This window comes from Hypanus sabinus, chromosome 7 (assembly GCF_030144855.1).
Source record: "Hypanus sabinus isolate sHypSab1 chromosome 7, sHypSab1.hap1, whole genome shotgun sequence".
Lineage (NCBI taxonomy): Eukaryota > Metazoa > Chordata > Chondrichthyes > Myliobatiformes > Dasyatidae > Hypanus > Hypanus sabinus.
In genome coordinates this window covers 84,766,494-84,780,106 of record NC_082712.1, presented here as the reverse complement: position 1 = coordinate 84,780,106, position 13,613 = coordinate 84,766,494, and the positions used below count along the sequence as shown (strand labels likewise).

At 49.7% G+C, this 13,613-nt stretch overlaps 1 protein-coding gene across 3 annotated transcripts in view; it reads left to right on the top strand.

The window, feature by feature from the left end:
* Positions 1–13,613, top strand: part of LOC132396922 (phosphatidylinositol 4,5-bisphosphate 3-kinase catalytic subunit alpha isoform) — a 139,011-nt gene that overhangs the window by 72,060 nt on the left and 53,338 nt on the right. For all 3 annotated transcript variants that reach the window (XM_059975015.1, XM_059975016.1, XM_059975017.1), the window contains exons 3-6: positions 656–818; positions 2,275–2,484; positions 10,865–11,115; positions 12,777–13,022. In XM_059975015.1, the coding sequence (XP_059830998.1) occupies positions 656–818; positions 2,275–2,484; positions 10,865–11,115; positions 12,777–13,022 (870 nt within the window). The remainder of the gene's footprint in view (positions 1–655; positions 819–2,274; positions 2,485–10,864; positions 11,116–12,776; positions 13,023–13,613) is intronic.

The following is a 13,613-nucleotide window of genomic DNA, read 5'->3' as shown; positions in this document are numbered from 1 at the left end:
CGGCCTGTCGGAGCGGTGTACCAGGGTGTGGCTGCTGTCACAGGCAACCATTATGCTCAGTTAACCAATGACTCTGCACGTTATGGGGATGTGGGAAGAAAACTAGCATCTGAGAATGGATGAGGGGGAGGGATGTGGCGATGGGGGACAGGAGGAGACTGAGAGGGGCACTACAAGAAGTAGGGATCAAACCTGGAATTCTGGCGCTGTGAGTCCGTAGCACTACCCGCTGCCCTGCTGAACCGGACAACTAGACTGGGCTGGTTTATGTACGGGGCCCTTACACAACAACTTTAAAGAGCCGTAAAATTTGGCTTTCCTGTAGATTGGCGTAAACAACCCAACCGTTTCTTTTGGGCAAGGAAGTCCACTGGCTTTACCTCAGGCAGGTCTACACACGATTCCAGTCCAAGACCAGTTAGGCTGCTGTCTGACTGTTTCCTGAAGCTCGAGGAGCATCCTCACTGTCCTCTTGGAGATATAGTTGGTGGAATTTCTGTTGTAGCCCAGTCGGGGTATCAGCTAGCATTCTGACCTGAGTGAGTGGCTGGTGGGGTGGTGTGCCCAACGTTGCCAGTGACCAGTTGACCTCGGGCGGGTGAGAGCCCCCTGCGAGAGGACTGAACCGATCTGCTGTCTGTCTCGCCCTCCACAGGATGAGTCCTCGTACATCTTTGTGGGAGTGACCCAGGAGGCCGAGAGGGAGGAGTTCTATGACGAGACGAGAAGGCTCTGTGACCTGAGGCTCTTTCAGCCACTACTGAAGGTGATTGAGCCAGTGGGAAACAGGGAAGAAAAGATCCTCAACCGGGAGATAGGTGAGCGTCCGCAGAGGGGATCCCACGCACAACACACAGGCTGACGGCTCCACCATGGTGCTTACGCTCGCAGTTCTCCCACACCTAAACTCTGTAACCATCACCTTCCGACCCACTCTCTGGGCAGTGGGATTAGTTTGGGGACTGATACAGGTTTGTGGGGAGAGAGTGGGACAGTGGGATTAGTTTGGGGACTGATACAGGTTTGTGGGGAGAGAGTGGGACAGTGGGATTAGTTTGGGGACTGGTACAGGTCTGTGAGGAGAGAGTGGGACAGTGGGATTAGTTTGGGGACTGGTACAGGTCTGTGGGGAGAGAGTGGGACAGTGGGATTAGTTTGGGGACTGACACAGGTCTGTGGGGAGGGAGTGGGACAGTGGGATTAGTTTGGGGACTGATACAGGTCTGTGGGGAGAGAGTGGGACGGTGGGATTAGTTTGGGGACTGACAAAGAGCTGTGGGGAGAGAGTGGGACAGTGGGATTAGTTTGGGGACTGATAACAGGTCTGTGGGGAGAGAGGGGGACAGTGGGATTAGTTTGGGGACTGATACAGGTCAGTGGGGAGAGAGGGGGACAGTGGGATTAGTTTGGGGACTGACAACAGGTCTGTGGGGAGAGAGTGGGACAGTGGGATTAGTGTGGGGACTGATAACAGGTCTGTGGGGAGAGAGTGAGACAGTGGGATTAGTTTGACAGGAAAAAGTGTCCACGCAAGGATATTTGTATGGGTGACCAAGGCCATGGAGCCACATAGCACAGAATTAATCCCTTCAGCCCATTGTCCATGCTAACCCTTCCCATCTACACTAAATCCTTTTTGTCTCTTTGAGGACTATACCCTACTATGCTTATTCTAGTATCTTAAACCACGCTTCTATCGTATTGCCCCATATGGCGCAGTCCAATTATCTCTGCAGGCTGAATGTTTTCCTTTATTTTTTTGGGGCAAAGCCTGCATTAATTCCCCATCACTAACTGCCCTTGGAGGGGGATGACCTACCTACGCCCCATCTTGATCTACAGCCACCCTTGAGGTGAAGCTGCTTTCCTGAGCTCGGAGGTCTGAGGATTCAGGCTGTCGTGTCCACTTCAGTGTTTTGGGAACTGACTGAGACATGGACCACAGACACGTGCCCTTCAAAATGGAGGTCTCCGGAAATTGGTGGGCACAGCCCAGTCCGTCACACTGAAAGCCCTCCCCCCACACACACACCCACATCAAACTACTGCTGCAAAGACAACAAATTTCAGAACTTCTGTTGGTGATATTAAGCCTGATTCTGATTTTGTTGGAAAGTTTGTGGGTGAAAATTCTGTGGTTAACCCTTTGCTGTCTGGGAGCGACTTGGCTGCTCTTCACACAGGATGGGTGAGATCCGAATTGCCATCCGTGGGTGGAGGAGAGTTACCACCACCCCCCCCAACACGCGTGACCCTCTCCTTCCTGCCTTGCAGGCTTTGCGATTGGGATGCCGATATGCGAGTTTGAGCTGGTGAAGGACTCTGAGGTGCAGGACTTCCGGCGCAACATCCTGAGCGTCTGCAAGGAAGCTGTGGAGCTGAGGGATGCCAGCGGGCCACAGAGCCAGTCACTCTATGTCTACCCCCCCAATGTGGAGTCCTCACCCGACCTGCCCAAGCACATCTACAACAAGCTGGATAAAGGTGAGGGGAGAAGCGGGGCGTGGGCTGGGGCACGCGGGGGGTCAGGGCTATTTATTCATTCACTGTTTTAGGATAGAGCCCTTCTAGCCACACCACCAGCAATCTCCCAATTTAACCCCAGCCTAACCATAGGACAGTTTACAATGACCAGTTGACCTGCCAGCTGGTAGGTCTTTGGACTGTGGGAGGAAACCAGAGCACCTGGAGGAAACCCACACAGTCAAAGGAGAACATACAAACTCCTTACAGTCAGCAGTGGGAAATGAACCTGGGTCTCTGGTACTGTAAAGCATTGGTCTAACCACTACACCACTGTGCCTCGGGGCAGCCTGAGTCAGTGGTTTGGGGTGCAGTGTGCTTTAAGAGGCAGTGGGAGAGAGGAAGGTGTAGGTTTAGGGAGGAGAGAAGATGAAGAGCTGATGGGGAGAGGGGTATTAAGAGGATAAAGCAGAGGGGTTTTGGGGTAGGTTTGACAGGTGGATAGAGGAAGCCTGGAGGTGGGGAGAGGATGAGAGACTTGATGGAAAGAGGACGCCAAACTTGGAGTGACACGATAGTGTTGTGGTATCACTTTACAACGCCAGCAATCCCAAGTTGAGGTTTAGTTCCCGACCCTGTCAGTAAGGAGTTTGTACGTTTTCTCCAGGACTGTGTGGGTTTCTGCTGGGCGCTGCAGTTTCCCCCACAGTCCAAGGACAAATGGTGGGGTCAGTTGTGGGCCTGTAATGGCGCCCAGCACTATTCTCGCTGAGGCGATTTGTCACAAAACAACATGTTTTATTGTATGTTTCGATGTACACATGGCAAATAAAGCCAGCCTATTTTCCCTTAAAAACACTTTGTGCATAAAAGCGGTTTATTGTTGCCAAATGTTGAACAAAATATCAGGGGGCCATTGCTGGGCCAGGTGGTTCGAAGGGCTGCAAAGGTCTATTCCATTCGATATCTCAATCAAACAATCAATAATGAACGAACTACATCGAAAAACAAACAGTGACAGAAACTGCATCGCAGTTAGCACAACCCTGTTACAGCTTGGGGCATTTGGAGTTCAATTCCAACGTCATCTGTAAGGAGTTTGTATGTTCTCCCTGTGACTGCGTGGGTTTCCTCCAGTTGCTCCGGTTTACTCCCACAGTCCAAAGACGTACTGGTCAGTAGGTTAATTGGTCATTTGTAAATTGATTTGGCAAGGGTTAAACCAGGATTGCCGAGCAGTACAACTCGGAGGGCTGGTAGGACCTGTTCTGCTTTTTATCTCAATAAATAGATTAAAAAGTTACAAAGGCAGTGTAGTTCAGGGACACAGTAAAGTGTAAGGACCACGACAAGGTTGAGATCAGGAGTTCTTTAGGGTACAAGAGGTTGGTTCAGGAGCTGTATAACAACGGGGTAGAAGCTGTCCTTGAGCCTGGTGGTACGATCTTTCAGGCTTTTGTATCTTCTGCCCAAATGGAAAGGGGAGAAGAGAGGATGTCCAATCATGATTATTCTGGCTGTTTTCCCACAGAAGCAGGAGGTGTAGACAGGTTTTGGACGTGCATAGAGGGGAGGCTGGTTTCTGTGATGCGTTGAGCTGCATCCACAGTTCCCTGCGGCCGCAGACAGGGCAGTTGACGTTCCAGGCTGTGATGCATTCTGTAAAAGGAAATGTTGAAGGTTGTTGTGAATGTAGAGGTTCCCCCCCGTTCCCCCCCCCCCCCCCCGCTCACAGCCCCTAATATGAACAGGTGTTCGGGAGGTGGGTGGGGTGGATTTGCTGGCTGTTGTAAGGTCTGCTGGTATCTCTTGGATGGGAACTTAGTTCATGGCCGTTTTACCGATCTGCTAACTACTCAGGTTATGAACATCTCTTCAGAACGGAGCACTACTGTGGAGATGGGAGGCATTCTAGTTTGCGACCTCTCTCCCCACTTCTGATGTCTGAACTGGATGCATATCCTGTAGCTGCTGTCTGGGAAGAATAGGGTCCATATAACACAGGAGCAGAATTAGGCCATTTGGCCCTTTGAGTCTGCTCTGTCATTCCATCATGGCTGAGCCATTGCTCCCATTCTCCTGCCTTTTCCCCATAACCTTTCCCACCCTGACGAATCAGAAATGTATCAACCTCTGTCTTAAGGATCCACAATGCCTTGGCCTGCACAGTGGCCTGTGGCAATGAATTCCACAGATTCACCTGAAGACATTTCTCCACATCTCTGTTCTAAATGGATGGGGGTGTAGTGATGGTAGGCTTCTGGTTGTCCGGGGGTGTTAGCCCCTCTTCAGTACAAACAAGCTACCTGAGCCCTGATGAGCCACTGCCTGTCGGGACCTTGCTTCCCTGCAGATTAAAGAGCAAAGCACCTCACCAACCTTGCCCCAAAATAAAACTCTGTGTGTCTGTGTGTGTGTGTGCGACTGTCCCACAGAACTGTGATCGGCAAGAGGACCACAACCTTGTAGGGTTTGGAGGTTTGCATGCCTCAATGACCCAGAGAGCGCTGTTGGCTGGAGTCAGGGCCGTGTGCTTTGGCACTTGGACTTGGTAGGGTCACCCATGCCGAATGGGTAGAGGCCAGACTGAGAGTGGTCCACTGGTCACTGGAAGGTTAACAGCCCTGACTGGTAAAACAAACTTGTTATGGAAACACCAATGAAAAATCTTTCTACATCTGAGTGTAATGGTATTCCTGAGTTTCCACCTGGGACTTGTCTGACTTGTGAAAACTGAGCGGAAGCTACTGGCGTGATGAAGGAAGCCCTGAGCACCCCCAGAGATGGGGGACCTTCACTGCTGCCCTAAATGCCTGCAGCGTAATAGGCAGGATACGTATTCTGTATATACGCAACCCTCTGCTGGGGTTCATATACAAACTTGGCTCATTGGCTAACTCTGCTAACAGCCACGTGACTCAGCCGTGAGAAGACCAGCTTCCATGAACAATATATGTCTAGGGTTGGTATGATTTGGGCTTCAATAGGAAAGTCAGGATGTTCGGGGAGAAACATTGATCGTGGTGAATGCTGTGTAAATACTGTCCCGTATGCAGTTATAGTTCACTTGAAAATGACAGAGCTTATGCCAGCATAAAATTACAGTGGAAGCATATTGACAAATATTTCAACTTTAATAATCGATTAACAGGAAAAAGAAAAGGAGAATAAAAGGGGCCCCAATCCAATGTGCACATAAACGTTGGAGCTCATTTCTGGAGTAGTCAGATGTATCACTTTACTCACGCATGGAACCCATGTTCTGCATGAGGGACACCAGTCACAGTTCGAGCTTCCCTCGAACAAACTGGATAACCCAGGAGTATTGGCCCTTCCTCCTTGGAACCATTCGTCTGCACAAAGCATTTCTTAGAACGGGGACTCCCCTTCAAACGGCATTCGGCAGGCCTCTTCCCCTGTGCCCTGCTCTGCAGCTCCTGTCAAAAGATCGAAACCAGACTATCCTTCAGAAACCCCATCCCGCCCAGCTCTCTGGAATCTTCCATGGCATCCCACTGGGCGGGAAGTCACAACACGTACCCAGACTGTCCTTCAGAAACCCCATCCCGCCCAGCTCTCTGGAATCTTCCATGGCATCCCACTGGACGGGAAGTCACAACACGTACCCAGACTGTCCTTCAGAAACCCCATCCCGCCCAGCTCTCTGGAATCTTCCATGGCATCCCACTGGACGGGAAGTCACAACACGTACCCAGACTATCCTTCAGAAATCCCATCCCACCCAGCTCTCTGGAATCTTCCATGGCATCCCACTGGACGGGAAGTCACAACACGTACCCAGACTGTCCTTCAGAAACCCCATCCCGCCCAGCTCTCTGGAATCTTCCATGGCATCCCACTGGACGGGAAGTCACAACACGTACCCAGACTGTCCTTCAGAAACCCCATCCCGCCCAGCTCTCTGGAATCTTCCATGGCATCCCACTGGGCGGGAAGTCACAACACGTACCCAGACTATCCTTCAGAAACCCCATCCCGCCCAGCTCTCTGGAATCTTCCATGGCATCCCACTGGGCGGGAAGTCACAACACGTACCCAGACTATCCTTCAGAAATCCCATCCCGCCCAGCTCTCTGGAATCTTCCATGGCATCCCACTGGGCGGGAAGTCACAACACGTACCCAGACTATCCTTCAGAAATCCCATCCCGCCCAGCTCTCTAGAGTTTACAAATGGGTTCCTGTGCATCTGCTTTTAAACTTTCCTCCTCTCAATTTAAACCTGTAGTACTTGATAATTCTGCCCTGGGGAAAAAAGACTCGGACCATCTACTCTACTTGTGCCTCTCATAATTTGATAAACTTCTGTCAGGTGTCCCCTCAGAGCAAACAAATCAAGTTTGTCTAACCTCTCCTGATAGCACATGCCCTCGGGTCTAGGCTGCATCCTGCGTGAACAACATTCAGAGCAGTAGATCTGGGACGGAGAAGGGGAGGGCACAAGAAATCCTGCAGATGCTGAAAATCTGAGGAATTTGGCAGGACAGGCAGCATCTATCCAGGGAATAAACAGTTGGAGTTTCGGGCCAAAATCCTTCGTCAGGACTGGAAGCCGGAATGACGAGGAACTTCTTTTCCCAGAGAGTAGTTTCATTCTGAAGCGGTTGCTGGCACAATCTGTGTTTGTTTGTTTCTTTCTTTCTTTATCTCTCTCTCTCTTTCTCCCTCTCCCTCTCTCCCTCTCCCCCTCCCCCCCCCCACCCTGTTGTGTGTTGTTCTTTTTTTAAGGGCTCTTTTGGGTTTCTTGTTTTGTGGCTGCCTGTAAGGAGACTCATCTCAAGGTTGTATAGTTCATTCATACTTGATACTTTGTACAAACCCCATTTCCAGAAAAGTTGGGATATTTTCCAAAATGCAATAAAAACAAAAGTCTGTGATACGTTAATTCACGCGAACCTTTATTTAACTGACAAAAGTACAAAGAAGAGATTTTCAATAGTTTTACTGACCAACTTAATTGTATTTTGTAAATATACACAAATTTAGAATTTGATGGCTGCAACACACTCAACAAAAGTTGGGACAGAAACATGTTTACCATTGTGTTACGTTGTAGCGGTGTGCTACACGCAGCGCTAAAATTACGACACGGAGTCGGTAACTGCAGTCGAAAGAAAAAACTTTATTCGAAATCTTCAGCCTCACTTTTAAGCCTCCCTCAACCTGCCCCCCATGGCGCAGAGGCTCCAAAGCTCTGTGCTCGCAAACCCCCGTAGGCTATCTAATTGTGAGTCGGTTCAGATGTGCCAGGAAATGGGTCGCCACAACATCACCTTTCCTTTTAATAACACTTTTTAATCGTTTTGGAACTGAGGTAGATTTGCAATTGGAAATTTTGTTCATTCTTGCTTGATATAAGACTTCAGCTGCTCAACAGTCCGTGGTCTCCGTTGTCTGATTCTCCTCTTCATGATGCGCCATACATTTTCAGTAGGAGATAGATCTGGACTGGCAGCAGGCCAGTCAAGCACACACACTCTGTGTCTACAAAGCCACGCTGTTGTAGCCCGTGCAGAATGTGGTCTGGCATTGTCCTGCTGAAATAAGCATGGACATCCCGGGAAGAGACGTCGCCTTGATGGCAACATATGTCTCTCTAAAATCCTAATATACGCCTCAGAGTCAATGGTACCTTCACATACATGCAACTCACCCATGCCGTGGGGACTGATGCACCCCCATACCATCAGAGATGCTGGCTTTTGCACCTTTCGCTGATAACAATCAGAATGGTCGTTTTCATCTTTGGCACGGAGAACTCGACACCCGTTTTTTCTGAAAACTAGCTGAAATGTGGACTCATCTGACCACAGCACACGGTTCCATAGTCTTTCGGTCCATCTGAGATGAGCTTGGACCCAGAGAGCTCGCCAGCGTAGAGTTGATGTATGGCTTCCTCCTTGCGAAATACAGTTTCAAGTTGCAGTTCTGGATGCAGCGACGGACTTTGTTAAGTGACAATGGTTTTCCGAAGTACTCCTGAGCCCAGGTGGCTGTAATTGTCACAGTAGCATGACGGTTTCTTAGGCAGTGCCGCCTGAGGGCTCGAAGATCATGCACATTCAACAGTGGTTTCCGACCTTGCCCTTTACGCACTGAGATGTCTCTGAATTCTCTGAAATCTTGCGTTGGGAAATGTTCCTTTTGAACTGACTAACAATTCTCTCATGAATTTTGGCACAAAGGGGTGAGTCAGGACCCATCCTTGCTTGCAAAGACTGAGCCTTTGATGGACGCTACTTTTATACCCAGTCATGATACCTCACCTGCTACCAATTAGCCTGCTTAATGTGGAGTCTTCCAAACCGGTGTTACTTGAATATTCTGTGCCTTCTCACCTTCTCAATCTTATTTTAACTCCCAACTTTTGTTGAGTGTGTTGCAGCCATCAAATTCTAAATTTGTGCATATTTACAAAATGCAATTAAGTTGGTCAGTAAAACTATTGAAAATCTTTTCTTTGTACTTTTGTCAGTTAAATAAGGGTTCACGTGAATTAACGTATCACAGATTTTTGTTTTTATTGCAATTTTGAAAATATCCCAACTTTTCTGGAAATGGGGTTTGTACTTTTGAGATGGAGATGGACCACAGCCGACTGCTGCTCCTAGTTCTTACGGTTTTATGGACAACTTTAGCACCACCATTTTGTGTTTGAGAAACCTTCCCAGTGTCAGTTGGCAGCTTTTTCCAAGATTCACGATTGTTTGTCATTCTTCAGAACGTGACTGTAACAAAACGATTATTACTCTGGATCTAATGCAGCATAGAAACAGGCAATAAGCATAAGAAACCAACATATTTATATTTAATATAAAAAGAAAGCAATGCTATAAAACACAGTGTACTTTCTGTGTGTGGATGCACTTCTACTCAGTGGTCACTTTATTAGGTACACCTGCTCATTAATGCAAATATCTAATCAGCCAATCACATGGCAGCAACTCAATGCATAAAAGCACGTGGACATGGTCAAGACATTCAGCTGTTGTTCAGACCAAACATCAGAATGGGGGGAAAAAGGTGATCTAAGTGACTTTGACCGTGAAATGATTGTTGGTGCCAGATGGGGTGGTTTGAGTATCTCAGAAACTGCCAGTCTCCTGGGATTTTCACACCCAACCGTCCCTAGAGCAGGGGTTCCCAGCCTGGGGTCCATGGACCCCTTGCTTAATGGTTTTGGTCCATGGCATAAAAAAAGGTTGGGGGCCCCCTGATCTCGAGTTTACAAAGAACGGAGCGAAAAACAAAAAAAAAACATCCAGTGAGTCGTAGTTCTGTTGCTGAAAACGCCTTGTCAATAGGAGAGGTCAGAGGGAGAATGGCCAGACTGGTTCAAGCTGACAGGAAGGTGAGAGTAATTCAAATAAGCATGTGTCACAACGGTGGTGTGCAGAACACACAACAGGTCGAACCTCACAGTGGGTGGGCCACCGCAGCAGATGACCACAAATATACACACTGGCCACTTCATCAGGTGGAGGGAGTACCTAATAAACTGGCCACCGAGTGTACATAAGTTCAGCTTATATGTACAGGCTGATTGTATGTGAAGTGACACTAGCTGCAAGAGAAGGTGACCTGTCCGTATCTATCCAGGAGTTTTGGGTCAGAGGTCAGAGTGTTTGCCCTCCTGTTTTCGGGGACCCTGATCAAGTGTTAAGCGGGAGGGGATCCTGTCTGTTTATTTATTGAGATATGGCATAGAATAGGCCCCTCCGGTCCTTTGAGTCGTGCAGCCCAGCAGCCCACTGATTTAAAACAAGCCAGAGAAAATCTGCAGGTGCTGGAAATCCGAGCAACACACACAAAATGCTGGAGGGACTCAACAAGCCAGGCAGCATCAATGGAAAAGAGTGCAGTCGACATTTTGGGCCGAAATATCGACTGTACTTTTTTTTCCATAGATACTACCTGGCCTGCTGAGTTCCTCCAGCATTTTGTGTGTGTAATTCCTGATTTAATCCTCGCCTAACCGCGGGACAATTTACGATGACTAACTGCCAACCAGTAGGTCTTTAGACTGCGGGAGGAAACTGGAGCACCCGGAGGAAACCCACGCTGTCACGGTGAGAAAGTACAAACTCCTCACAGGCAGTGGTGGGAATTGAACCCAGGTCACTGGTACTATAAAGCGTTGTGCTAACCACTATGTTACCAGGACTCCCTGGGGGTTTCTACGCGAGGAGGTTGAGTCAGGTGGCAACTTTGTCCTGCTCACTGTTTTCTGGGACATTATTAAGAAGGTGTGGGGGGGGGGGGCGGGGGCTAACTGTTTCTATCCAGGAGTGTTGGGTCAAGAGTCGGAGAGATCGTCCTTCCTGTTTTGCCGATTTCTGGGAGCCTGATCGCTTGCCTTTGTCCACACCACCCTCCCCCAGGCCGCATAATCGTGACAATCTGGGTGATCATCTCGCCGACGAACGACAAGCAGAAGTACACACTGAAGATCCCTCACGACTGCATGCCGGAGCAGGTGATCGCCGAGGCAATCCGCAAGAAGACGCGGAGCATGCACCTGTCGATGGACCAGCTGAAGCTGTGCGTGCTGGAGTACCAGGGCAAGTACATCCTGAAGGTGTGCGGCTGTGACGAGTACCTGCTGGAGAAATACCCCATCAGCCAGTACAAGGTGAGCCGGCCCACCACCAGGGCAAGAGGGAGGTGGGAGGAGGTCACCAGGTTACCACCACCCCGTGATCCGCTGTTGGTGACTTGCAAGGATGAGTGGGTGTTGAAGGTGGGGGTGGGGTCTCCATGTCTGCTATTTCAGAGACCCTTGCCATTTCCCCCTGCACCACAGTAGTTATGTGGGGGCTGAAGAGAAGGTGGTCACCAGTTCTATTTGGCTCCCCCCACCCCCAGCTCAGCCACTGGGTCTTTAGACAATGGGGGGGCCTGAAGTGGGATGGAGGGACTCACTGGATCTGGCGTTATTTCAATGCTCCCGGACTACACCCCTCCCTCTAATCCACCACAGGGGGGTCTTGCAAGGGTGGGTTGGGGGCTCATAGTCCTGTCACCATTGCACATCCTTTAGGATGACAAGTACCCGCATCCTTGATGTCAGGGCTGGTGATGCCAGAGAGGTTGTGAGATCCCCATATCAGTGACCCATGGGTCACGGTCTTCACTGGGCTAAGTAAATAACCCTCGTGCACAGTCGCTGTGACTGAATCTGCTACAGTGTCAAACGTCGTAAGGACCAACAGCCTTCCCCTGTCCTGAAGAAGGGTCTCGGCCCGAAACAGCGACTGTTTACTCTTCTCTATAGATGCTGCCTGACCTGCTGAGTTCCTCCAGTGTTTTGTGTGTTTTGCTTGGATTTCCAGCGTCTGCAGGCTCTCTTGTGTTTGTGGCTCGAACATCGTAGATTCATTCAGCACAGAAACAGGCCTTTCTGCCCATCTCATCCATGTGTTGCCCAGCGAGCTAGTCCCATCAGCGTGCGTTTGGCCTGCACCCCTCCAAACGTCTCCTGTCTGTGCAGTTTAAGTGTTGCTAATGTCGGGTGGCTGGATGGAGATACACCTCTACCAAAGGAGATGTAAGACACCCCTTCCCTCCGCTAACCTGCAGGCCACCCCTGGATGAGGTGTAGCTTCTGCTTAACCCTCTGATCAGGGTCACGTGAACCCATGGGGGCAGGTGGTGAATGGTCGTACGAGCAGCCGGTGCAGATCACAAGTCCTGGTTATGTGACCACTGACATCAGGCAGACAATCTCTGAAGAGTATTGATAGCGGCTGGGGTCACCCGTCTTGTAAAGACACTGTCCAGAAGAAGGCAATGGCAAACCACTTCTGTAGAAAAATTTGCCAAGAACAGTCACGGCCATGGACAGACCACAATCACCCACATCATATGACCAGGCACATAACAAACATTACCTCAAGCAACACACACAAAATGCTGGAGGAATTCAGCAGGCCAGGCAGCATCTATGGAAAAGAGTAAACATTCGACATATCAACACTTTATTTATACTTTTGCACTATTTAATACAAGTTCTATTATTACGTATTGTATTCTGTTGCTGCAAAGAGAACAAATTTCACAATGTATGTCAGTGATATTAAACCTGATCCTGACTTCATCAATGTCCACTTTGAAGTGCTGCAGTCCCAAAGCCAACTGACTCTCACTCTCCCTCTCCCTCTGCCAGCCCTCCCCCTCCACCCCCACCCCCTGCGTGCTTCCGGAATTTTCAGTGCCTATGGGGGATATTGCCGCCCGTTCCTGCTGCTAACGCATCTGCTCCCCCTCTTTTATCCTGCCCACTCCCCCCGCCAGTATATAAGGAGCTGCATTATGATTGGCCGGTTGCCACATCTCATGCTGATGTCGAAGGAGAGTCTTTACAGCCAGCTGCCAGCCAACACCTTCGTGATGCCCTCGTACGCTCGCCGCATCTCCACCGCGGCCACGTACATGAACGGCGAGGTGCCCGCCAAGTCCCTGTGGTCCTTCAACAACCTGCTGAGGATCAAGATCCTTTGCGCTACCTACGTCAATGTCAACATCCGCGACATCGACAAGGTAACGCTGTGGCCGCGTGAGAGCCTGGGGTGGGGTGGCTCAGCGGGTCAGGCAGCGAATCGGGGACAGTCAGCGTTTTGGGTCGAGAGCCAGTCAGATCCGAGGTTGCTGGTATACTGGTTGGGGTGAGAGGGTGGGCTAGTAGGTGATGGGTGGATTGAGGTGAGTAGGGATTGACTGGTCGGGGGAGCATGTGGGAGAGGAGGCGATAGAGCAGAACCATAATAGAGAGAGGGGCGAGCAAGGCATAGATGGAGGTCCTGGATTGGGGATTGCCAAACGTGATGTGGATTTTCTGGTGTAGCCTGTTTTGTCGTGTGCTTTTGTGATACGTTCCAGAGGAAGGTTGTCTCATTTTTTAACTGCATTGCATTTGTGGTTTTTAAATGACAATAAACTGAATCTGAATCTGAACGATTCAGGAAACTGGCAGTGGTGAAGAAGTCATTGTTCAACCTTAGGATAAAGCTTTTCAGGCTCCTGTACCTGACGGCTGTGGGAGAGGAACTTCTTTAGTGTGGATCTTCAGACTCTTCTACCTCCTGTCTGACTGCAGCATCGAGAAGAAGGCACGGCCCGGATAGTGGCCTG